General features: G+C 35.0%; 2 protein-coding genes and 1 pseudogene across 3 annotated transcripts; all 3 read right to left on the reverse strand.

Annotated features, from left to right (window-relative positions):
• Positions 1 to 53: 53 nt before the first annotated feature.
• On the reverse strand, positions 54 to 11,704 carry LOC120084855 (U-box domain-containing protein 52-like). The gene is made up of 10 exons (XM_039040669.2): positions 11,344 to 11,704; positions 9,797 to 9,876; positions 9,573 to 9,694; positions 9,145 to 9,356; positions 8,994 to 9,057; positions 2,911 to 3,220; positions 2,338 to 2,439; positions 1,825 to 2,256; positions 928 to 1,683; positions 54 to 393 (listed from the first exon to the last, which is right to left on the reverse strand). The coding sequence occupies exons 1-10, from the start codon at positions 11,528 to 11,530 to the stop codon at positions 331 to 333; spliced, it is 2,328 nt and encodes a 775-aa protein (XP_038896597.2). The 5' UTR covers positions 11,531 to 11,704; the 3' UTR covers positions 54 to 330.
• A 2,042-nt stretch (positions 11,705 to 13,746) lies between these two features.
• Positions 13,747 to 18,502, reverse strand: LOC120085464 (pollen receptor-like kinase 2 pseudogene; annotated as a pseudogene). The gene is made up of 3 exons (XR_016531731.1): positions 17,761 to 18,502; positions 15,428 to 15,967; positions 13,747 to 14,534 (listed from the first exon to the last, which is right to left on the reverse strand). The product of XR_016531731.1 is annotated as a pollen receptor-like kinase 2 pseudogene (transcript).
• A 250-nt stretch (positions 18,503 to 18,752) lies between these two features.
• On the reverse strand, positions 18,753 to 21,780 carry LOC120085465 (sequence-specific DNA binding transcription factor). The gene is made up of 3 exons (XM_039041443.2): positions 21,593 to 21,780; positions 20,706 to 21,262; positions 18,753 to 19,493 (listed from the first exon to the last, which is right to left on the reverse strand). Exons 2-3 carry the CDS (start codon positions 21,187 to 21,189, stop codon positions 19,048 to 19,050), a joined length of 930 nt encoding a protein of 309 aa, XP_038897371.1. The 5' UTR covers positions 21,190 to 21,262; positions 21,593 to 21,780; the 3' UTR covers positions 18,753 to 19,047.
• Between the last annotated feature and the right edge of the window lie 756 nt (positions 21,781 to 22,536).

The raw sequence follows: 22,536 nt of genomic DNA on the forward strand, positions 1-22,536 counted from the left end.
ATGAACAAAATATATATATCCCAATTTTATATACATAAATTACCCGCCCTTGGTACTAAAAAAAAAAAAATAATAAGAAAAGAAAAAGAAAAAAGCCTTCCCTTGAGCATCATACCAACTTCCAATAAAGCAAGGCTTCACCCTCACATTTGATCATCGTCTAAAGTTAAGCTCTAAAACACATATTCTGTAATTAAGTTCTTTTTGGGCTATCAAATATGTTATGAATGATAATTAACTTGTGTGATCTACCTTCCTGCCTTCAGTATAACATTTCAAAAAATAATAAAATAAAAAGTTTTTGTCCCTTGTGTTTATCTTTTCCACCAATCAAAAATTAGTCGACGGATTTCTCGAGCTGTTGTATGATTGTGGAGATGAACCCATCGCTCCCTGCAATAGATTTAATATGAACTATCTAGATAAGAGTGTGCTTGTAAGTGATTTTGACATCGTCTAATGAACTTATGCTTGAACGCATTTATTCATCAAAATCGTTATGTTTGAAATGACACAAAACGAGAAATTTTTCTATACTACGGGAGTATGAAAAATTGTCCGTACTCTCTCCATTTATTATGTGCTACATCAACATACTTTTAAAATTAAAGTAGGGCTATTAGAATTTATGAAGATAAATTTATGGTGTGAATAAAAGGAGTATGATACTCTTGTAGTAATAGAAATTTTCTTGACACAAAATGGGTTCATGTTTATTTAAAGAATACTTCAAAATTAATTTTAAGAGTCCAAAACTTAATGCCAAAGTAGTTTTTTGTTAGAATACTTTTTAGAGCTTTACTTTTAAAAATAAAAAATAAAATAAAAAACCTATTTTTGAAAGAGGAAAATAAGGTTAAAAGTAGTTTTCTTCGAAAGTAGAAATTATTCTTATGAAAGTAAATGATAATGCAATATTAAACTTACCAACTGAAGAGAAACTTGACTGCTATTGCGAGAAGGGCTTGTGTCTCCCATCAGTGTTGGGTGCATTGTTTCTTCTGCCATAATTCTTAACCTGTTAAGCTCTGGAAGGATAACCTTTCCAAGATCCGGCCTATCTTTACGTCTTAACTCGGCACATTTGAGTGACAACTTAGCAAAGGACAAAGCTTCTTCAACAGGCCAATCGAGGACAGCTGGATCAAGAATATTTTCGAACGTCCCCTTCTCGATAGCTCTTTCGACATGGTGAGTCAATCCCATTGGCGGCTTTGAAGTTATCAATTGGAGAAACATGATACCTAGCGAGTATATGTCGGATTTCACACCGAGCATACCGGTTTGTTGATACTCTGGATCAATGTAGCAAAATGTTCCAGCAGTTGATGTCATTCGATATTGTGTTACGCTATCAGCAATCGACGGTGGTACAAGCCTGGCTAAGCCAACATCACTGATCTTACTGACAAAGTTACGATCGAGTAGAATGTTAGCTGGTTTTAGATCACGATGCACAAGAGGCTCTGGCTTTGTTTGGTGCAAGAACAACAATGCTGTTCCAATTTCAGCTGCAATTTTGAACCTAAGTTGCCACGAAAGCGAAGGCGTGTTTCCTCGTCGCAAAAGTCGGTCTTCTAAGCTCCCATTAGCCATGAACTCATACACCAGGCAGCCGTACTCGGGGCAAGCTCCAAGGAGGAGAACCATGTTTGGATGACGTATACAACTAAGTACTTCTACCTGTATGGAACAGTTATCTTTCAAGTCAGTTGATAAAGTTTCATATGGTTCTAATTTTCCAAAAATTGTATATTTCTATTCATTTTAAGATTGGCTTGTACACTAGAAATATTTAGCTAAGAGTTATGTTTGGTAACAAACCTCTTGTTTAAACTGAGATCGCCCTTGAGTAGCATCCGGACGTAGAACCTTAATGGCAACAGGAGTATGATCAAGATCACACTGGTAAACAGGACCATATCCTCCTTCTCCGATCCTACGAGATTCGGAAAAGAACTCTGTTGCCGCTTCGATCTCCTCGATTGTATACTTTCTATACCTGATATTATCAGTTTGTGCCAATGCATCAAAGGCCTTTTTCTTCTCTTCAGCTTCTTTGAGTGCTTTCATTTCAGCCTTCATTCTTTTCTGTGCTTCTAATTCTGCAATTCTTCTAGCTGCTTCAGCTGCCTCAATAGCTGCTTTCGACTTCGCCTTCTCTTGTTCGGCTAGTGCCAATGCAGCTTCGCCTGCCAATCTCGCCTCTTCTAATCTTTGTTCTTCTTCCAATTTCCAACGTTGTAGCTCAACAGCCTGCATCACAAACCATATATATGATTGCTGCAGCAATTGAAAGTCGGTCATGATGCACATCGATCAATCAACTTCTCTTACCTTTTGTTTTGCTGTAAGAGCTTCCTTGCAGGCTGTACTGTACATTTCCATGGTTTGCTTGAGTTCTAGCTTCAGCCTCCGCATCTCAGCCTCAACGTCTTCCTGCGCACATTGTATAAAAGTTAGAGACAGTTGCAAATATAGCAATGAGACCCAAAATATCAGCAGATAAAGCACAATGCAAAAGAATTTACAGATATAGCAAAATTTAGATCCAACTCTAGGAGTTTATCAATGATAGACTATATAGCTAGAGTCTAACATCGATAGATTTTGTAATATTTGCAATTATTTAAAAATGTAGTTAAACAGTTAATTATTACCCCTGAAAATGTTGTCTATTACAATTACCCTAAAAGTTAATATAAAAACAAAGTTTTATAATGTAATCTCACAACTGAATCCTATGAATATAGATCAAAGATATATGCAAAGAATTTGTACTTCTAAAACTCTTCATCGCATAAATTGTATGAAAGAGGCTCTGATCATCAATGTAAAAGATAGATATCCACAAGAATTACAAAAGTGAATGAAACCACTGATAACAAACAAAGTAACTCAGAACTTTACCATAGACTGTGATGAGATAGACAATCTGTCACTATCTTGTGAGATAGAAGAGAACTCGGACGGAAAGTTCATATCGACCGACATCCGTCCCAATTGCAGAGACTCAAAGCTGCGAGTCAAGTCAAGATCTGTACTGCTTGAAATTTGTGGTGGTGTCGCTCTTCCTCCCATATCTTGACTGTCATAAAGTGAAGGAAATATACGATCGATGCTCGGTCTTCCCGAGCTAACAAAAGATATATCTGAATCTTGCATAGATAAATCTCCATATGATGCTTTGTAATTATATCCTTTCCTTGTGAATGGGGACCTGCTTCCAACAACATTTTCCTCATCACTCTTTCTAAACATCATCAAGTTTTGTTTTTTGGTTTTACTACTACTTGAACACCATATCTTACTAAAAATGTCGTATTTTTCAATATTAATAACTCACGTGTTAAACTTCATGCAATTTACACATACAGGTAGAGTACTAAGAACCAAAGATAAATATATCATAGCTTACCACCAACTTATCGACTTAAACTTATGAGTTTTATACTAGTTTAACATCAAATCATACTAAAAGCAAGCACGCATACAAGTTGAGTACAAAGAATGAAAGATTGAATATAACATAGCTTACCAACTTATCAACTCAAGCTTATGAGTTTTGCACTAGTTTAACGCTATATCACACTAAAAGTTAGCTCATGTACGAATTGAGTACAAGGAAGGAAAGATTAAATATAGAATTAGCTTGCCAACTTATTGACTTAAGCATATAAGCATTTGATAGGAATCAAGTAGAGATTGTTATTGAAATTAACCATGAAAAACATAAAAGAGTACAATCCCAATCTTTCTCCTACTCTAGAGGAAAATACCACACCTAAAACATAGAAAACAAATAAGTCCTTCTTTTCCCTTTTTATCCCTCGTCTCACAAGTATGTATTACAGGTAGTCTAACATTATTCCCCTGCTTCAAAATTCAACTTGTTCTCAAGTTACAAAGTAGGAAATTGACAATAAAAATCATCCAACACCTCCCCATATAGCCTCATGAACTAGTAAATCCTTTCCATCGCACAAGGACCTCCCAAGCCTAAGTATACAGATTATGCCAATAACCATAGACCAACTTTGGTACAGTTATCCACTCAAATAAGCCAGTGAACAGTGGTGGAAGACAACGATGAGGACCCACTAACTTTTTCAATCGAGAAACATGAAAAATTGGGTGAATAGTCGCTCCCTCTAGTAACGCTAACTTGTAGGCCAATATTTCTACCCTTTGGTGAAAGTTTCTCATTTCTTTTTTTAGCCAACGAAGTCTCACAATATGGTCTGATTTTCAAGAACACCCAATTACCCACTTCATACTCAACCTCAGCCCACTTCTTATCAGCAAACTTTTTCATTTGATCCTGAGCCACACGTAAGTACTCTATGAGAATACTGAGAGTAGCATCCCTTTCCTTCAATTGTTGATCCAATGTAGAATTCAAAGTGCTTGAATTCCAATAATAAATTAATGGCAGAGGCATTCTACCATAATTGCCTGAAAATGAGTGAGTCCTATGGAAATATGGTAAGTGGTATTGTACCAATATTTAGCCCAATACAACCACTTGATCCATTCATTGGGACGCTCACTACAGAAAAAAAAATCTTAAATAAGCTTCTAAACAACAATTCACGACCTCTATTTGTCCATCCGACGTTGGATGATAAGCTGAACTGTGGTTCAATCTTGTTCCTGCAGCAAGAAACATCTTTTACCAAAAATGGCTCATAAACACTTTATCATGAATAGAGATAATGGATTTAGGATATCCATAAAGTCAAACAACCTTATTTACAAAGATATCAGCCACGCTCTTGGCTATAAATGGATGTTTCAAGGCCATAAAGTGGCTATATTTACTCAATCTGTCAATTACAACCAAAATAGCATCAAACCCATTAGCTTTTAGTAACCTCTCTATGAAATCCACAAAAATGTGCTCCCATAGAGCTTCAGGTAATCCTAATGGCAATAATAAACCAGCTATACTCATGGCTAAAGATTTATTTTGTTGATAAATCAAGTAGTTCTCTACATATTTCTTCATATCATTTTCATTCCTTCCCAATAAAGTTCTTCAATCGTCCTCGAGTATCTCGAATGACCACCAAAAACAGAATCGCGATATGTATGCAAAATAGTGGGTATCGTTGTGGAAGTCTTGGAGAGAACTAACCGATTTTTATACTTGAGAACACCTTGATTCAAAGTGAACCATGGAACACTACTGTCATCCATCTACAATAGTTGAATAATTTTACTCAACTTGGGATCCTTTTTTATTTCAACACGAACAATCTGAACATCAAGGATTGCAGGAGCTGACAAATAAACAAGATTGATCATTGGAGGAACTCATGGCTATGCATCAGCTACCTTATTCTCAACCTCTAGTTTGTATTTCACTTCAAAATCATATCCCAACAACTTAGCAATCCATTTCTGATGTTGAGGTTGTATTACCTGCCGATCTAACAAAAACTTCACATCTTTTGATCCATTCGTACCACAAATTTGTGTCCCAATAGATAAGTTCGCCAAGGTTGTACAACTAATACTACGACCATTAACTCATGTTCATAAATCGACTTTGCATGCTCCATGATATAAAAAGTCTGACTAAAATAAGCTATCGGACATTTATTCTAAAGAAGAACAACCTCAATTCCATGACCAGATGCATCCGTTTCAATTTCAAAAGGTTGTGTAAAATCAGGCAATGCTAGTACCGGCAATGTCACCATGTCAGTCTTTAATCTCTCAAATGAAAATTGTGCTTCAGCGGTCCATTCAAACATTCCTTTCTTCAATGACTGACTTAGAGGAGCAACTAAACTTCCATAATTTCGAATAAGTCGCTGGTAATAACCTGTAAGTCCCAAGAAACCCCTTACCTCCTTAACCATGGTTGGTGTAAACCATTCTAACATTGCTCACAGCTTTTTAGGATCTGCCTCAACCCTTTTTTTAGAAATGAAATGACTCAAGTATTCAACTCTATCATGTGCAAATTGACACTTCTTTTGATTGGCATACAATTCATTCTCCTTCAACACTGAAAGCACCAATTGCAAATGCACTAAATGATCTTCTAAACTTCTTCTATAAACCAGAATATCATCAAAGAAAACAAGGAAAAACTTCCTTAAATATGGTCAAAATACCTTATTCATCAAGGCTTGAAAAGTGGATGGAGCATTTGTCAAGCCAAAAGACATAACTAAAAATTCATAATGATCTTCATGAGTGCTAAACGTCGTTTATTCAACATCTTCACTGTGCATCAAAATTTGATAATATCTCGACTTTAGATCAATCTTTGAAAAGTAATTAGCCCCATGTAGTTCATCGAACAACTCTTTTATCATCTGAATTGGAAACTTATCAGAAATTATCACACTGTTCAAAGCTCTATAGTCAACCCAGAAACACCATCCCCATCTTTCGTTTTCACCAACAAAATTGGGCTTGAGTAAGGACTGACACTCGGACAAATAATGCTGACATCTAACATTTCTCAAACTAACTTTTCCATTTCACTCTTCTGATGGTAAGCATATTGATACAGAAGAACATTTACCAGTTGAGTTCCAATTTTGAGATGAATGTGATGCTTAATTCCTCGATTCGGAGGAAGTTTCCTCGGCCACTTGAAAACATCCAAGTACTCCTCTAATACCTCCACTATTAATTCCCTTAAAGTTACCACTTCATCAGTTCCATACCATTCTGCCAAGGATACCCTACCTTCTGTTGTTCGACGTTCAATTAGGTAACCTTGGTCATTCGATTCCCATGACTTAAATAGATGTTTCAAACTTACCCTGGATTTTGTCAAACTTGAATCTCCTTTCAGTACAAATGAATGAGCTCCTTTGTTGATTGTCATGGTCAAATTTCTCCAATCCACCTTTGTTACCCCCAAAGTGAATAGCCATTGCATCCCGAGAATCACGCCTACACTTCCCATCTTCACGAGCAAAAAATTCTCATGGATAACAATGGAACCCAACTTCAGCTCAACATTCTTATAAATTCCCTTCCCTTTCACTGCCTTACTGGTACCTATAATAACCCCATAATTGGAAGTATTGAGCACTAACAGCTGAAGTGTCTCAACTACACGTTGGGATAGAAAATTATGCGTAGCCTCACAATCAATAAGCACAATCACCTCCTCCATACCAATTGAACCTCGCAGTTTCATAATGCCTGGATTAGTCAAACCTACGATGGAATTCAGAGATAACTCTACCACTGGTTCCAGTTCCATCATCGTCTGTTGCAATTCCACTATCCTTCCTTGTTCCTCCCCATCATCAAATACTTTGAACTCCTCAACATTATTTTAAACTAGAAGAATGTGCAACCTGCATTGATCCCTACCTTTACAACGATGTCCAATTGTGTACCTTTCATCACAGCGAAAACAGAGACCTTTGTCCCGCCAAGCCTGAAATTCAACACTGGATAGTCGTTTTAACGGTCCCCTACGTCGATTTCCATCCGCTACTACCTCATATAATATGATAGTTCTCATCGAAACCACGTCGATCAATTGTTTTCCCTCGTCTTTCTCTGCAAATTGAACAATAGGAGGTTGGGTTTTACCATCTAGGACACCACATCCCAAACCAACGACTTCTTTGTTTTCAACTAATTGACCACAAATCGTTCCTTGTTTTGTCAAACAGAAACTTTCCACAAACGTAACTTCAAATCTTGCCAACTCCAAAATGGTTCATGTTCCTCCGTCTTAAGATACCAATCAAGCGTTGCTGATTCGAAGTTAATAAATGTCGCTGTCATCTTCTCCTCCTCCGTCAACTTGTGAATCTGAAAGTATTGATCTAATCTAAACAACCACGAATCCAAATCGATACCATCAAACACTAGCATTTCCATTTTCTTGAACTTACTCGGATCTTTGTCTCTTTCGTCTGAACCCAAATGTGATGTTTCCCCTATTTCTAATAGTCTTCCGATCAACACTTGACCTATCAACCACAATGCATTCCCCTGAATGAGGACGTTTTAAAAACACTTCAAACGCTAAAGATGTAAAAAAAATTCGCATTTCATCTAATGTTTGTTGCTGTTTTTCAGCTTGGACGTTCAAGCTTTCAATACTTTTCGCTAAGGAAGTAAGAGTTTCATCCATGAGCGGCAATTTCTAAACATTGACCTTAATCTCTTCAATTTCCTTATTCGTCGCCTCCAAGCATTCCTCGAATCTCTTTTGTGCCATCTTACCTAATTTTCCCAGATTGAGATCTCTGATACCAATATGATAGGAATAAATAGATATTCTTACTGAAATTAACAGTGAAGAACATATAAGAGTACAATCCCAATCTTCCTCCTATTCTAGAGGAAAATAACATAGTAACACCACATATATACCCATTAACCGTCTTTTGTCCCACTCGACTCTCCAATAACTAACTCCTTTTCCCTTTTTACCCCTCCTCTCATAAGTATGCATCACATCTGGTCTAACAACTTTCCACTAGTTTAACACCAAATCAGCACACATACAAGTTGAGTAATACTTGAGTGTAGTCATCTCCATGTAGCCATCATTTATTATAGGGGAGATAAAATAATAAACCTTTTTTTAAAAAAAATCAAATTTTGTTGCCACATGACATGTTTTTAAGTAGGCTACATGGAGATGGGTGTAGCGTAAATATTTTTCAAAATTAAATATATCATAACTTACCAACTTATCAAATTAAGCTTATGAGTTTAGCACTAGTTTAGCACCAAATCATATTAAAGGAGAGCACATATAGAAGTTGAGTACAAAGAGCAAACGATTAAATATATCATAGCTTACCAACTTATCGGCTCAAGCTTGTGAGCTTTGTACTAGTCTAATACTAGAACATACTAAAAGCAAGCACATATACGAGTTGAATACTAAGAATCAAAGATTAAATATATCATAGCTTAACGATTTATCGACTTAAGCTTATGAGTTTTGCACTAGTTAAACATTTATTTGAACCATGTAAAGGGCCCACACTAACCTCATGAAATCAGCCTCGTCTTGCGATTTACTAGGCACATCAAGGGGTGGCTTATCCAAAGACACTGCTAACAAATTCAACATTAGTTTCATAGAGAATATTGAGACAACCTGTGTATTAGGTAAAAGGAAACTGACTTGATACAAGTTACCTCTTGCACTTGCAGAGTGATTGATAGGGAAGTCGGGCGTATCGGATTTTGTGCTGCATTGTTGCACTAATTGACCTCGTAGAGCACTTACCGATGGAGCAGGACGTGATGCCGAACGCATCGATTGGATTTTACCTTTAGAAATGACAAACACATTACAAAAATCTGGTGCTCCTTTGACTATACTGCCAGGAATATCAGTTGCCTTGAATCTGCTCAAAATAAAATTCATTCCAAATTAATGTTAACTCCAAGCATAATATGGTCAAAACATATACTAAATTGTCAATGGGTTGGGTTCAAAGGGATCTTTTCAGCTCAACCCGACCGTTCAAGATGGCAAGATCGAGTTTTTTAGGTCAAATTTTTTTTAGAATACTTCTACCTAAAAACAAAATTGTATGTATTTTGAACAAATAAAAACATGCCTTAAGAAGCCAGATTTTGCTGAAGCACCCACGACAATATTCTCTATGGCTGTATTTGCAACATACTCAATTATGGCCTTTGCTACATCTGTATCTTCCAACACAATATCTTTGCATTGTATCTATAAATCACACCAAAACATAATTCAATATTATGAACAACAATTTATGTCAAAATAAAAAAGTAAAAGTAAAAAATTTGAACGTTAAAAAAAAAAACTTACATCCTTTCGAGTACAAAAGCAACGAAAAGGAAGGAATAATTCTTTGACACTGGCTTCAGGGTCCGATTTCAAACTCATCTCTGCACCCAAAAAAGAGATCCTCATATGAAACTTTGTCTCGTATTGTTTTATGAACTTCATTGTTTTCCAATAAAATTCTATACAAAAGAGCATTCTAGGCACCAAAAGCAAGATAGATTTTGCTAGAAATGCACAAAAAATATGGAACTTTTCAAGTTCAAAATGAGAGATTCTATAACAACAAACAATTTTAGGTCAAATGAGTCACACGACAAAATCCGAGAAAATTTTCGATACTATGATATATATTGCTTCCTACGTCAATATGCTTTTAAAAATAACATGAGCATCTCTTGCATTAGAAAAATATTTATGAAGAAAATTTTTGAATGTGAACATAGAAAATATGATATCCCTTGTAATACTAGAATTTTTCTACAAAATCAAGAAATTGTGTGTTTTGAGATTTCATCATCATTTTACCGATTACAATTAACTTTTGAAAGATTTGAACCAAATTGAACAAAATAGACTAATGTTTATATTCAATTTTCAAACCCTTCACAATTCATTAAGACATCTGTTTAAAGACAAAAGTTTAGATAGGAATGTATATGGGTTGGGCTGAGTTGGGTTGAGGAAATTTTTAGGACCAACCCGAAAATTTGGGTTGGTCGGATTAGCAACTCAAATGACCCAAATAAAGTCTCTAATCCAACCCAATCCTTAAAATTCAGGTTGGGTTGGGTTGTCAATTTATAACTTATTTTTTCTTTTTAATAAAAAATGTGTAAATTTATATATAACACATAACTAATAATTAAAATCTCGTAAAATTCAAATGTTAAATACTAAATAACTATGATATTTATTGCAAACTTTAAACAAAGACAAATATTATACCAATTTTTTTAAAAAAATCATTAAAAAGTTAACAAAGTAATCAAACTTATATAAAGTTCCGGATGGATTAGGTCAAACCAAATTTTTTTAGTCAACCCACGACCCAACCCAACCTAACAAAAAAAAATTAACCCAATTCAAGAACAAAACTAACCCAACCCAACTCTTATATTTTGGGTTGGGTAGTCCGGATTACTCGGGTTGACGAGTTATTTGAACACCCCAAGGTTTAGATCTCTGCCCACATGATTGAACTAAAAAAGTAAACCCACAAATAAAGATTCGGTGTGATAACTATTTAATTTTTGAAAATTGACCTTATAAATAGTTTTATAACACTATTTACATTTTCTTCTATCAACTTTCTATCAATATTTTCAAGATTCATATCAAGTTCGCGAAAAAGAGCTTAGCTCAACCGGTATCAATATATGCTAAGGATCAAAAGGTTCAAATCCTTCCACCCCCAATTTGTATTTTTAAAAAATTTATACCAAATTTTAAAAATTGAGGGAAAAAGTTTCGATAAACCAAACAGTTACGAAACGACAAAAGTAAATCAAACATCAAATCGTAATACGAAAACAAAAGGGTTTAGAGAGGGAGAGAGAGAAAGAAAGTACTTTGGGAAGAATTAGGAGATTTGAGTTTGACATGAATGAGAAAAACAGTCTGTCCTCTTTGAAGCAAATGATCAATTGCCCATTTGAGAGCTCCTTGACTTCCTTTGTCTTTATCAATTGCCACTGCCACAAATCCATTCACATTCAATCTCTCTTTTCTTTCTAAGCTGTATCTTGGTAACCACATTTTTTTCTCTCTTTATTATTTTTCTTCTCTTTTTTTCCCTTTCAAAAACAAATCAAAACAAACCCAAAACCAATACCAAAGAACCGAAAATTTTACAATTTGAGTTCTCTGATTTTTTTTATTCTTTTCAGGTGCTCTGTTTCTTCGAAACAAACAAACAAACAAGAAAGGTTATGTTTCTTTTTTTTCCAAAACTAATCTTTTCTCTTTCATCGATTTTGGTCATTTGGTGGTTCTTATTTATTATGGATAATTTGGTTTTATTTGAATTTTTCAAACTGTAACTGCCATCCCATGTATTTCGATCGCATTTGACTATTTTTTACATTTTTTTCTGTTGAAGACACAAGGAGAAAAAGAACAAATCGCTTTAGACACGGACTTTTGCTTTTACCGTACGTCTAGTCCTGAAATTAACATTCTTTTATTTTTTTTAATTTTATATTTTTTATTGGAAATAATACTCTCTTTATTTTTGTCAAATCTAGTTTCCATTTGTTTATAATGTTGAGTTTCAGTAATGTTGATGTCAAATTTTGGACCAGAAAATACGTACATGACCAACGTGACACTAACAATGGATTTTGTTTGAAGAGAAGAAGAACTTGGCTTGCCAAAAAAAATGTACACATTGGTGTGGTATTTACTACAAATACTCCAATGTTTAAATCAGAAATTGAAAAAATGTGGAAGCTAGAGAGTTTGAGAGTAGGGCTCTAATTACCTCATATAAAGTTATAATGATATATTTATAGAGAAAATTGACCTAGAGTATTCTCGAGGGTTCCGAATTGCCTTAGGATAATTAAATAATCGGTCGGGCCAAGGGATGTGCTCGGTTTTATGTTTGGCTACGATCGGCCTCCACCTTAGTCAAGGTAGAGCAGGCTATATCTTGGACTTAAAATGCTGCTTTGGGTTGAGGCATGCATAAAACTTGTCTCATTAGACATTTGGCAAGGGTCGATCTCGACCAAGACCAGGTGTCTTTCTAGTCCATATCTTGGGCCTAAAATGCTACTTTGGGTCGGGCATGCGAAACATGCCCGTTAAGTATTTGGCAAGGGTTGGAGGCTGAGGTTACTGGCTTGGGCCAGCCCCCTTCTACTCATTTCTGTCTTTAGTTGACACTTTCAATTCATATCACGCTACTTCTTGACTTTTTCATTTCTAGATGTCAATTATACCCTTCGGTTCAAAATTAACCATAACAAATAAAACATTAGAAATGCAGTTGTCCGATATTAAAAAGTTCAAGGAAGTTATGAGCTCTAAGTACTATAAAGGAAGTCTATGTCTTCGATTTCAAATTGTCTATTTAAAAACACTTTAAGCTTAAGTGTGCTAACTCTAATTAAATTTCTTTTATGTATTCTCTAGTTTAAGAGTGAAAAAAATAATATGAGTAGTATAAAAGCTTTAAGATAGTGCTCTTATACGTAGAATCAGAAGAGATTGCTTTCTGCTCTTATACATAGAATCAGGAGAGATTGCTTTCTTTTATTTTTATTTTTGTGATTTTCTACTTATTCCTATGGTAGTAGTAGAGATGACTATGTGGTAGTGAAATCCCCCACAGGGATTGGGGTAAGAATTATTACTAAATTGTTTATTATTGTTAGTTTTTCATGACAATTTGAATTTAAAGATAAATTACTCAAAATTTGACCTAAAAAACTAATCAACTTTATTAGTAGAAAAAATAAATATAAATCAAATTATTCATATAATATAATCTAAATTTAAATATTCAATTTAAACATATTCCTTATCTAACCAATAAGTAAAGTTGAAATGTAAATGTAATATTTATATTATAATAATAATAACATAACATTAAATAATTATACTAAATAAATAAATAGAGATTAACCAGGGATGGGAAACAGGGCAGGGGCAGAGACGGGGAATGTCCCCATCCTTGTTTAGCTCACGGAAAATCTTTTTCCCCTACTCCTTCCCCCATTCTCCGCCTAATCGAGAATCTCCACCCGTTTGGGACGGGTCCCATCTCCGCAGGAAAATTGGACACCTCTAGGTAATAGTGAGAGGTTTTTTTTTCCTAACATGTCAGATAATGACCATCCAAATATCTCCGCAATAATATGATATTATCTACTTTTGTTATAAACTTTCATAGTTTTGCTTTTAGTTTTACTCCATAAAAAACCTCATACTATAGTGGATGTCTTCACTTGTATCTTAAGAAAAAAAAAAGGGGGGTTATGGATACATAAAAGATGGGTGTAAGGACCAAATATCTCGTATTAAAATTACACCGACCAAATTTAGACAGTTAAAACTAAAATAACCCCTAAAATTTAGGGACCAAAAAACAAAATATAAGAAAGTCACTCCCTCTCTATAGATCGGACTTCCACTTCACTACCATAAGATGAATAAAATTCATCATCAGTACTACTTTCCGTTTCCTTCAACTCCTCAATCTTCTCCACCGCCTCCTTCAATCCCCACCGTTGATCCTCCTCCTCTTCGCTGCAATTCATTCCGATCCGCAGCAGCCGCACCATTTCTCCGTCTTCGTTCTTCGTCCCTTTCATCATATCACCGTCGAAAACCTCCGCCGTCCACTCCTCTCTCACCGCCGACTTCACCCACGCCGCCAGGTCGCCGTTGGCCGCGCCTCCCCCGTGCCGGAGATAGTTCGCCGGAAACTTTCCGGTCAGAAGCTCCAGGATCAGAATTCCTAAACTCCACACATCGGTCTTTCTGGAGACACGCCGGTGCCGGATGTACTCCGGCGACTTGTACGCGGCCATGAATTGGTGTGCTTGCTCCTGGCAAACCAGAGGGTCGAGGCCGAAGTCGGTTAATAGAGGCTCGTTACTGCTGTTGAGAAGAATGTTCGAGGATTTTAAGTGGCCGTGTGGTAGGCTCAGGCTCGGTAGCTCTCTATGTAAATGGACCAGGCCTCGGCCCACTCCTTTGATGATCCGTAGCCGTGTGGGCCAGTCCAGCCCAATATTTCCAGGCGTGCGCTGAGCTGGAATATTTTGAATTATTATTTTTTTTTTAGTTACAAAAAGCAGATGTAATAATATATATGTAATTTTCTAACTAGATCCTTAAATTAAAAAAAGAGTCATTTATTTACTGTAAGAGTGGAAATTTACCTTTTTATTTTAAGTTTAGAATTTGAAACCTCCTACATTGATTATTATATTAAGAAGAAAAATAATACATATATATTTTTTACAATATGTGGGATAGGAGAATTAAACATCCGACTTTGAGATCGATAATACAAACATTATGTTAGTCGAACTATGCTTATTTAAGAATGAGCAATCAGTTACACTCAAGTTAATATATTTATTTTTCCATTGAATATAACTAAGTGAATAAAACAACAATTAAGATCTCAAATATTGATATTGAATACCTATTCCTACAATTTTTTTTTACTACAAAAGAAACGGCAAAAAAGGGAAGAAAAAAAAACACGTCCATTAAGTTACGAGTCCAATCATTGTTTTCAAAACCATTTTGACTTTTTTTTTTCTTTAATCTAATGGTTATGGTTTTTTGGATGGTCAAATATTATAGTAATTTTTCTTACAAACTTTCATTTTTAGAAAAAAAAAATATAACAGAAAATCTCTCTTTTAAAAAAAATGTCTGGTGAACCATGCCATAACTCATTAACTACATGTGGAACTAGATTGAAATCAATAACAAAGTCATACTATTTGTTAATTTTTTAAATCAGTCAATTTAAATATATTTCAGTAAATAAGACATCAATTATCATTTCAAAAGTCAATGATTCGATCTTCTATCTTTAAAATTGTTGAATTAAAACAAATATAAAAACACTCAAATTCTTCTTTATAAAGAGGTGTTAAATTCAAGTATTAGATGAGTTGGAGATCCTACCATGGCCATGAAGATGATCAGCCAAGTTCCCATTCCCCATGAACTCAGAAATCAAAAGCTTATCTTCATTTCTATAATAGAAAGCCAGAGGAGGAAGCAAATTGGGATGTGAAATTGAGCCCAGCTTTTTCATGTGCTCATGAAACTCTTCGAACCCAACACATCTCATGGGCCGAAGCCTTTTCACTACCACTGGAGGCCCATTTGAGAGTAGGGCCTTATAAGACGACCCAAAACTTCCACCGCCCAAAACTTCTGCTGGGGCCCTCAACAGCTCCTCTAAGTCAAAGATGGGCCTGTCGGCCCGAACGAACTGCAGCTTCGCATTTTCTTCTGTTTGCTCCTGATATTGGGCCTTTGCCAGGCCCAATTTATCGTGGGCTTCTTCCGCCGCTAATGATAGAGCCTTGCGGCGGCGGTAGCGATGGCGAATGACAATGATAGCTAACAAGATGATTCCGACGGTTACTCCGGTGAGGATGTACCATTTCTTTGGAGACTTGCATCGACTTAGAGGTTTTCCACATAAATCGTTATTCCCTGTTGGAGACAAATGAATTTTCATTTTAGTTCTCATTCAATATAATGTTGCGTTTGGTAAGAGATGGATTTTGAATTCTCAAATAATTTGAAAATTGATGTGTTTAATTGAAAAAGACGCTACTGTATGTAAGGTTATAAACTACTTATTGATTTGTTAGCTGGAGTGTTTTTAAAAATTAAGGAAACTTTTGAAAACTAAAAAAAAATATTTTTTATTTTTGGAATTTGGATTAGAATTTTATTTAGTTCGGAAAGATGGAAACTATAATAAATGAGTGTGTAAGATAAATGAGTAAAATTTTTAAAGACCAAATGTTATCAAACAGAGTCCGAAGAATTCAATGTAAAATGAGTTGCATTATTATATATTCACTATATATATATATCCAAAATTTGAAATTAAACATACAAGGAAGTAAATCAATGTTCCTGTCGACAAAAGAAATCGTTAATAACAATGAATGAAAAGTAAAAACTCGCAGCCCAATTTTCAATTATAAACTTAATGTTGTACTGATATCTAAATTAAAGATTAAGATACAAAAAATGATTGTGCTCTAAAATTTTAATCACAAAAAAATTATATTAAGTTCATGTTAATTTAACATTATTTATCCTATCTATAGCCTATACCGGGGATGAAAAGATTGGATATAGTTCGTTTTCTGCTAAAATTGACATGGTTAAATTATTTTCTCCCAAAGTTCGATCAAATCTTTAATTTAAAGATATATATTTCACGAAGAAAATGATAATTATGTCACTCCATTAAACAGCTAAAGATAATCCTACAGCAATTCCAAAGAATCCAAAACTGGATAGATTATAATAAAGATAAAAGCGATATATATTTTATTTTTTTAAAAAAATTAAACCTACGAATACTACTTCCATCATTGATTTCTCTATTTTGTGATCTCCATTCTAAAAGTATTTCTAAAATCGAAGCTAAACTTTAAAAGTAATAATAATAATAATAAAATATTCTTCGTTTTTAAAATTTATCTACAAATTCAGATGTTTATTTAGGAAAGATGAAAACATGATCGAAAAATAGTGAGAAAACAAATATTTTTCTAAACTCAAATGGTTATTAAATGAGTTTAAATTATTTTAATTTCTTTTTCACATTTGGCTCAAAGTTCCTAGTTTATGTTTGTGTGTAAGAATACGTCTCGCAATGATTTTTGCTCATGTAAGACGATTAAAAGAAGATTGAAAATTTTTCTCAAAATACTCGTGGATAAAACGCCTTACTATTTCAAAAGTAAAGAGATGCTTCACCAAATTCTTTTTACCAAAACATTAAAAAAGAATAATTTAAAATTATAAGTTTTAAAAAATTATACTTGTTTCTCACGAGTTTTTGATAAATCATTCCGAATTCTAAATCTAAACTAAAGATAAAAGAAAACTCATACTTGAGGAAAGGACATCTTTTTTATATATAGTTCAACAATATGTGAAAATGGAGATTTAAACTTCTTGCCACTTAGTCGATAAAATATACCTTAACTAGTTGTATTTTTAAATATTTTTGAAAAAAAAAAAGAAGAAAGAGTAAATTGCAAAAACCACACCTAAAATATAATACTTGTTGCAATTATACCTTCAAATTTTCAATTGAAAAAATTGCTCTCAAACTTATTCAAGTGTTAAAATTGAACAATCGTAGAAATTTTAATGTTGGTATAAGTTTAAGGATTCACTTTTTATCATTTGAGGGTTCAATTTTAACATTTTTGCACGTTTAAGAGTGTTTGAAAGTATAATTGTAACTACCATCATACTACGAGATAATTTTTGCAATTGGCCCAAAAACAAACAAACAAAAAGACCATCCAAGTTGATATATATAGCTTCTTCACCTGCAAATGCATTGGAGTCGATATTGGCTAAGCCAGAGGGTATTGCACCCTCCAATTGGTTATTGGACAAATCGAACAACTTCCAATCCCTTGGAATAAAATCAGGAATTTTGCCTTCAAATCTATTCCCTTCAAGGCTCAATTCCACCAATGCTGGCAAACTAGAAAGGGAACCTGGAATTTGTCCTTTAAAATCATTCTCTTCTAAACGCACCGTTTTCAACGACCTCATATCTTGAAAAGCATCATCAGGTATTGTACCAGATAATTTGTTGTATGCAAGATATAAAGCTCTCAGTGCGCCCAGTTTCTTAACCGGAGGCATTGAACCATGAAAGCTATTGTTCATGAAGCTCAAGCTCCTTAGAGATGGCAAGTTCACGAGTGTGTCTATGTCGATAACGCCGCTTAAGCTCATGTTCTCAAGCCGTAACCCAAACAGAGTTCCATCCTTGCAAGTCACACCAGTCCAGAATTTACCTCTCGTTTTTGGATCGTCATCACATATGTTGATAGACACATTCCAATTGTCCAAGGCGGCGTTTATAGAAAGAGAGCTCTTGAACTTGACGAGAACTTCGGCCTCCGGACTGGTACTAGAGGAAGTGTTGCAGCACCACACTAGAAATAAGATCAGTAAAAACAGGTCTGCTTTATGAGCCATGGGTGAGGGAAGGTCTTGCAAAAGTGTACTTGTAAGGGAAATGAAGGAATGATGAAAATGAAAAAGAAGTAGAGAGAAGTTTCTTGTTTTGATGAGCTGTTGAAGGCTGGTCCTTTTAAGTGATATTGCATAGTTTGTTCCCCCCCCACTTCCCAACAAAAGGAAAGGAATAACATAACATAGTTTAATGAGTTTGGAGTTTTGTAGTATCTTTCTTGTTATTCATGAAAAAAAGAATCCATTGGTCTTAGAAAAAAGAACAAAAAGAGGTTTTCATAAATAATCATTGGATTGGGTTTCTATCTTTAACCTGGAAAATGTCGACAGCATTTTACCGTTGCTCGCATGGCCAACTTGACATTTTGTCTGTAGGAGGAAAGATGAGAAGATTCAAAAGTGTAATATGTAATCAAACTGGCAATTTCCTAAGTGCTAACAAAATGATTTATGATTTAAACACACATCTACAAAAGGAGTTGAAGATACCATAGGAGAGCAACTCTCACTTGGTGGGTTAATGCAAACCGAAATTTTCATAATGTGAGTCACTCACAATCTTCAAGCAGGCCACGGAGATCGTTAATAGTGTTGAGAATATCTCCAAGGCATCTGATAAGCTTGCTCCCTTGATGCCTTACCAAATTAGTTTGGTCCTTGTCATTCTTTTCATCAGAAGTTGCATATTCTGCATTCTCAGACACAATTGCTTGAACTTTTTCTGCATTTTCAAGCAAAAACTTTGCCATCATTTGCTCTTTGGGTTCGAGATTATCGGTCACCTTTGATCCATTGTTTTTGATGTAGCATTCACGAGGCTCTACTTCTGGAAAGCTTAATAGAGGTTTTTCTTCTTCTTCTTCTCCATCTTCTACTTCTTCTTCTTCCTTACATTCTAAAGATTTCTCAAGGGCCCGATTTCTCTCACATTCCAGAGATTTCTCAAGGACTTGATTGCTCTTAGACATTGAACGACGTCTTTGCCTTTTAGGCCCTGGCATTACAAAATCAGACAGAAGAAAAAGACCAATATTATTGAAGTAATTTGAAGACAGCAATTATAAGAACCATCCCCACACATTACAAGCTGCTTCAAAGCAATTTATACAGTATGACATTTTTGTCAACCAGCTCTTCTGGTTTAAAAAAAAAATTAACAATTAAGCCTTATGTATGACTTCCATCTCCATGAGAAAATTGGGACATCAAAATAACTCTGAAAGGAAAACCCGTCCTATCAGGTCTAGTATGATAAAAGTTAGCAGAATACCAAGTTCAAATTGCACCTAATGGATTATAAGGAAAAGAAAAGAACCAAACAATCTAGATCCTGGAATGGCTATAATACTGACTGCGAGTTCTCTTCAACATAATGTTTCACTGCTCCAATTCTTCAAGTCACTGCTTAGGATTGAGTGAGGGTAGCTCTTTCAACGTTTTGTTTTGATTTGTATAAAGATGGTTTCTAGATACAACAAAATATATTCATGAAATGTTATAGGCAGACGCTATATCTGAGATTCTGAAGTAGTTAAACTACCCTTTCCTTAGAGTTTTTAGCTTTAATTTGTTGTTTAATACAGTCGTCCACACAACTGGCCAGATAAAAGGTCCAAAACCAATGGTTCCATACCTTTGAAGAGCTCATAAAAGATGAAACATAAATCATCATTCTCATTGATGTGGTGTAATAGAAACAATCATGTCGCTCAAGATTTATTACCAAGAACAAGAAATAAAGGTATTTGTTTCGGTTTCTATTAATTTCACAGCATTACGAACAAGAAGAAAACAAAAAAGATTCCTCAAATTTCCTCAATCATTGATCAAGAAACAAAATAATAATAAAAATATTTAATTTAATAGCTAGGCTATCAAATCCCCTGCTTGCATGATGCTCATGACTCACGCAGCTAATCTCTAGGAAGTCACTAAGTGAAGCAAGAAATGATTTATGTTCTCCTAATATCTATGTATAGCCGTCTGACCCTATTTCATTTGGTTGTTGAAGATATTAAATCTTGGGCAAGTGTCCACCATGATTTAACTCATTCCATCTAAGCCCTTTTTATTTTCATGGCCTTTGTTGACCACAAGGCCAAAACTAAAAGATGATTATTATGAAGTGTATTCAATGAAAGTCTAGAGAGGACAAATTCACATGAAAACTTGATCTATAAGCACTTTAGGAAATAAAGTACCATACCAGGCTCTGCAATTTCATCAATGTTCTCAACAGCAGCCTCCGGATCACTATCCGGCTCCGTATCCGACTGATTCGCCCTCATCGTTGCAACATTATCAATTGCTTTGAACAGCTCCTCATCAAAGTTGTCAGGAAGTCCCAATTCTTTTCTCCTTCCACTTTCCAAACACCAATATGAATCATCCTCCGGCATCTTTAACTCCCATTGCTTGATAACATCATGTTCAATCAGCAAACAGTCCCACTTTCTCCTGCATTGATTCGAAGTCCGAACCACATCCAAAGACGTGCAGTTCTCTGCAACAATCTTCCATTTCTGATAGCTAGACAAAGCTTTCAAACAATCGGCCTCCACAGCCGCAATCACATTAACAAGAACAAGACAATCCGCCGCCGTCCAATCCGGTGCTACTGCTATCTGAGAACGCGTCCGACGAGAACCTGAAACCCCCAGTCCACGGTTGCCGGCGTTTTCCTTCTTCATTTCACACTCAAATGTTCTTCGTTTCGAGTTTTGAAATTCATCAATTCTCTATTTCAAATCCAAATGCGTTTATCTACGATGCATGCAAATTAGACGATGCAAAATCAAACGCCATTCCGTAGTAGAAACAGAAGAACCATAAATTTATGAGATGAAACTGAAACAGCGTTGATTCGATCAACAATAAATGAAGAATCAAATGATATTGGCCAGATTAAACGCTTACAGCCTCGATTTCCTTCGCCTAGGGGAGGAATTTAGACGTGAATCAAAGTAGAACAGAAATGATGTGAGGAAAGTTGGAAAGTGATCGAAATTGCAAAATAAGTTGAATGAATGAAGATGATAATGCAATGCGGAAGAAATTTCCAGTTGAGAGAGAGTTGTTTGAGTTTTACTTTACCAAATTTCAGAGGGAGTGGAAGCCACAGCTTTCTGCATTGCCCATTCGCTTTCGATGCCCAATCTTCGGCTTCGCGGTAGAATTGAAGAACCCACAAATGCCCCATTCTCCTCGGGTTTCTAACGCGCACTTTCGCTCTCAATTTTAAATTTTAAATTCTTTTTTCATCCAAAGTTCGGTGACTTTCTTATTTGTGTGTACTGTGTAGATACATATATGCGGTTTAAAAATCATTTTTCTCTTTAGAAAACCAAATTCCAAAATTTTCATACGACTAATTAAACTAATTAGGAAGTTTAATTTATAATGATTTAGTCCTCGTCGTAAGTATATTATCTTTCTTCCGATTTCTAAAGAAGAAAATCACATCAATTATTAGAGATAAAAAAGTGAATATTTATTTGACTAAATATGGAGACCGATCCATAGAGCGACCATAAAACCATAATGTCCAAGTATAAAGGTGACCCTCAGGAAAGACCATAGAGTTTGGACAGGCCGATCCTGTAAAGGTAAAGATTATGCCTACTATTATACTTTTGCACTTGTTTTGATCACTAGTGAAATAAATCCGACAATTTACAACAATTAGTAACAGTTTGATTAATAACTTGAGAAATTAATTAGTGAATAATCGTCACAAAATCTATTTCTATATAATTGAAAGGGCTCGTGATATTTGAGATACGTTGAAAAGCTCTTTACTTCCTAAACCATTACTAACTTGATCGTTTGAGTGTTAGTGGTCAAGCATCATACCAGTGCGAGTTTTTCCTCTATTGTGCAGGGCGATCGTCCAATTCCTCCCAAAATTACAAATTCATATTTGGTACCAAATTTTGGTAGCAACATCAATTACCATTCAATTGAGCTCACTTTGATTAAGATGTAATAATTTTTCTTACACGTGTATATTGATAAACTAAGAATTAAGTTTGTTTAAA

This window comes from Benincasa hispida, chromosome 9 (genome assembly GCF_027475165.1).
Source record: "Benincasa hispida cultivar pf3 chromosome 9, pf3_genome.v1.1, whole genome shotgun sequence".
Taxonomy (NCBI): Eukaryota; Viridiplantae; Streptophyta; class Magnoliopsida; order Cucurbitales; family Cucurbitaceae; genus Benincasa; species Benincasa hispida.

Coding starts and splice junctions, on each gene's coding strand:
- LOC120084855 (XM_039040669.2), bottom strand. CDS start 11,530: ATGTGGTTACCAAGATACAGCTTAGAAAGAAAAGAGAGATTGAATGTG. Junction 9,357..9,572: donor GCAAAATCTGGCTTCTTAAG/GCATGTTTTTAT, acceptor TATTTTGAGCAG/ATTCAAGGCAACTGATATTC. Junction 1,684..1,824: donor GATCTCAGTTTAAACAAGAG/GTTTGTTACCAA, acceptor TGTTCCATACAG/GTAGAAGTACTTAGTTGTAT.
- LOC120085465 (XM_039041443.2), bottom strand. CDS start 21,189: ATGAAGAAGGAAAACGCCGGCAACCGTGGACTGGGGGTTTCAGGTTCT. Junction 19,494..20,705: donor TGATGAAATTGCAGAGCCTG/GTATGGTACTTT, acceptor TTGTAATGCCAG/GGCCTAAAAGGCAAAGACGT.